We start from the raw sequence: 2,646 nt of genomic DNA on the forward strand, positions 1-2,646 counted from the left end.
TAACACTACAGGCACTACCAATGGCAACATAGTGACACTTTGTCTCACAAAACAAACAAACAGTATGAGTCATTGGTGATAGATGTGGGTTAGCATTTATTTGTAGTCTTAATACTGGGGTTCCAAAATATCCATAAAATATTTATCTCATCAGTGGCAGAGCATTTGAGTGTATAAAATACTATATTTATCTCAAGAGGATATTTAAGTTATTCCTTAAATTGTAATGTTGTTTAATCTTAATTATAGTCCCCCCCCAGATTACTGTGGGTTTTCACCCAAAATAAAAAGATGATTCTACAGTATGAAAAAAAAAAGACTTTTAATTATCATATTATATTGCCTTCCCAATTCCATTTTTATTTAACATATACTTAAAAATGTAGTAATCCCTCAGTTAACGGAACCATTCCTTTAGCTTTTAAATTTGACAAACATTAGCTCCTGTTTTTCTATGTTCTTACCTGTTATTCTGCATTCTTGGTAGAATCAGACTACTTTGTTTAGAATTGATTATTATGACAAACTCTTTATTCTATAGGATTTCTAAGCTTTACAGTGAAAAATGTATGTGATCCAGGAACATGTAAAGGCTTTGAGGTGAAATTTAAAAATGTTATCTTGAGACATTTGTTATTTCTCTCTTATATTAAGGCAAGATTGATGTTTCTGAGTTAAACAAGTTATATTTAAACTACATAAACTTGAAGTCTGAGTATAAGCTCAATGGAAAAGAGGAACTTTGGGAAAAATTACAGTATTTGTGGAAGGTACAACTTTTTATTTTATTTTATTTTATTTATTTATTTTAGAGACAGAGTCTCACTACTTCACCCTCAGTAGAGTACTGTGGCATCATAGCTCACAGCACTGAGCCTGGAGGGTTCAAACCCAGCCCAGGCTTGCTAAAACAACAGTGGACAATTGCAACAAAAAATAGCTGGGCATTGTGGTAGGTGCCTGTAGTCCCAGCTATTTGGGAGGCTGAGGCAAGATAATTACCTAGGCCTAGGAGTTGGAGGTTGCTGTGAGCTGTGACACCACAGCACTCTACACAGGGTGACAGCTTGAGACTCTGGCACACACACAAAAAATGTGTAAGCCTCAATTGGTTAAAAAATTTTCTTAGATAAAAAATCCTGAAAAAGGTTCTAATTGTATAGTCTCAACTAAAAATAGAGCTTTATCTATTTCATTTTTAGATTATTGGCAAGTAATTTTGGTTTATATGAAACAGATAAAGATAAATATTATTTCCATATTATAGAAATGTCAGCAAATAGTATCTTATAGGCTTTATAATTAGTAAATCAGCTCTATTCCCAATTTTATGGATAGGAAAACCTCTCTGAAAGAATGTACAGTAAGTTGACCACCCAATAGACTATAATAAACCAGTCAACAGGCTCGGCACCCATGCTCAGTGGTTAGGGTGCTGGCCATACACACTGGGGCTGGCAGGTTCAAACCTGGCCTGGGCCCGCTAAACAACAATGACAACTACAACAAATAAATAGCTGGGCGTTGTGGCAGGTGCCTATAGTTCCAGCTCCTTGGGAGGGTGAGACAAGAGAATTGATTAAGCCCAAGAGTTTGAGGCTGCCGTGAATTGTGAAGCCACAGCACTCTACTGAGGGTGACATAGTGAAACTCTGTGTCAAAAAAAGAAAAACGAAAAACCAGTCAATATTTGGAGGTGGTCAGCATAAGGAACTGGGCCCACTGTACTGATACGTACATGTGCATGCTGGGTTTGTGAAAATTAGATCAACTTAAGGAAGTGGTCAATGTAGCGAAGGGGTCAACTATGGAGGTTTTACTATATATTTTCAGTTTTTGAGTGAGTTTATGACAAAATTGGTAGTATAGTGATATTCTCTTTTAATGTAAAGAAAATAATGTAACAATTTATTATTAAAAATATTTATTTTGCGTTTCTTGCATCATTAATGTAGTCACTGTCATCTCTGTATGTTACCTTTATGTCAACGTATTTCTCTCTTCTCTCATCTCTAGTCTATTCTGAGTCTCTCCGAAGATCTTTTGAAGGTTCCTGATGAGTCATTCTTCTTAAATAGTGGTGGTGATTCCTTAAAGTCCCTACGACTCCTCAATGAGATTGAAAAACTTATTGGTGTGTCCGTACCTGGGCTTCTGGAAATGATTCTCAGCAGTTCCCTTTTAGAGATTTACAATCACATTCTTCAAACGGTGTTTCCAGATGAAGATCTGACACCCGGCAAGAGTTGTGCCACAAAAAGGAAACTCAGTGACATTGATCAAGAGGAAGCTGGTGGCAAAGCTCTGCATCAGAAATCTGTCGTGCCTTTAAATTGCGACAATGAGATTAAGGCTTTTGCACTCAGCAGAGGGAGTCAGGTTTCGTCTGTGGATCCTACTATGTCTTCAACTAAGTTAGGAAACTGCCTTTCAGTCTGTTCTTCTGATTTAATGTCACAGACTAACAGTCAGAATTCAGAAAGCTTAAATCCTCCAGCTCTAATCAGGAAGTCAAAAGACCTATCCCTTGTTGCAGAAGTTTCTGAAAAGGGCAAACCTGTGGCAGAGTCTGAGAAAACAGAGTTCTGCGTGCGGTGGAGGTCGGACACTGGCAAATGCGTAGATGCTTCCCCACTAGTTGTGATA

The 2,646-nt window shown here is 37.3% G+C and overlaps 1 protein-coding gene across 1 annotated transcript in view; it reads left to right on the plus strand.

Annotated features, from left to right (window-relative positions):
- The window catches only part of AASDH (aminoadipate-semialdehyde dehydrogenase), a 30,080-nt gene that overhangs the window by 19,904 nt on the left and 7,530 nt on the right, over nucleotides 1–2,646 (plus strand). The window contains exons 10-11 of the mRNA XM_012810739.2: nucleotides 660–770; nucleotides 2,017–2,640. Coding sequence (XP_012666193.1) covers nucleotides 660–770; nucleotides 2,017–2,640 — 735 coding nt within the window. The remainder of the gene's footprint in view (nucleotides 1–659; nucleotides 771–2,016; nucleotides 2,641–2,646) is intronic.

This window comes from Otolemur garnettii, unplaced genomic scaffold (assembly GCF_000181295.1).
Source record: "Otolemur garnettii isolate 467f Iridium unplaced genomic scaffold, OtoGar3 scaffold00141, whole genome shotgun sequence".
NCBI lineage: Eukaryota > Metazoa > Chordata > Mammalia > Primates > Galagidae > Otolemur > Otolemur garnettii.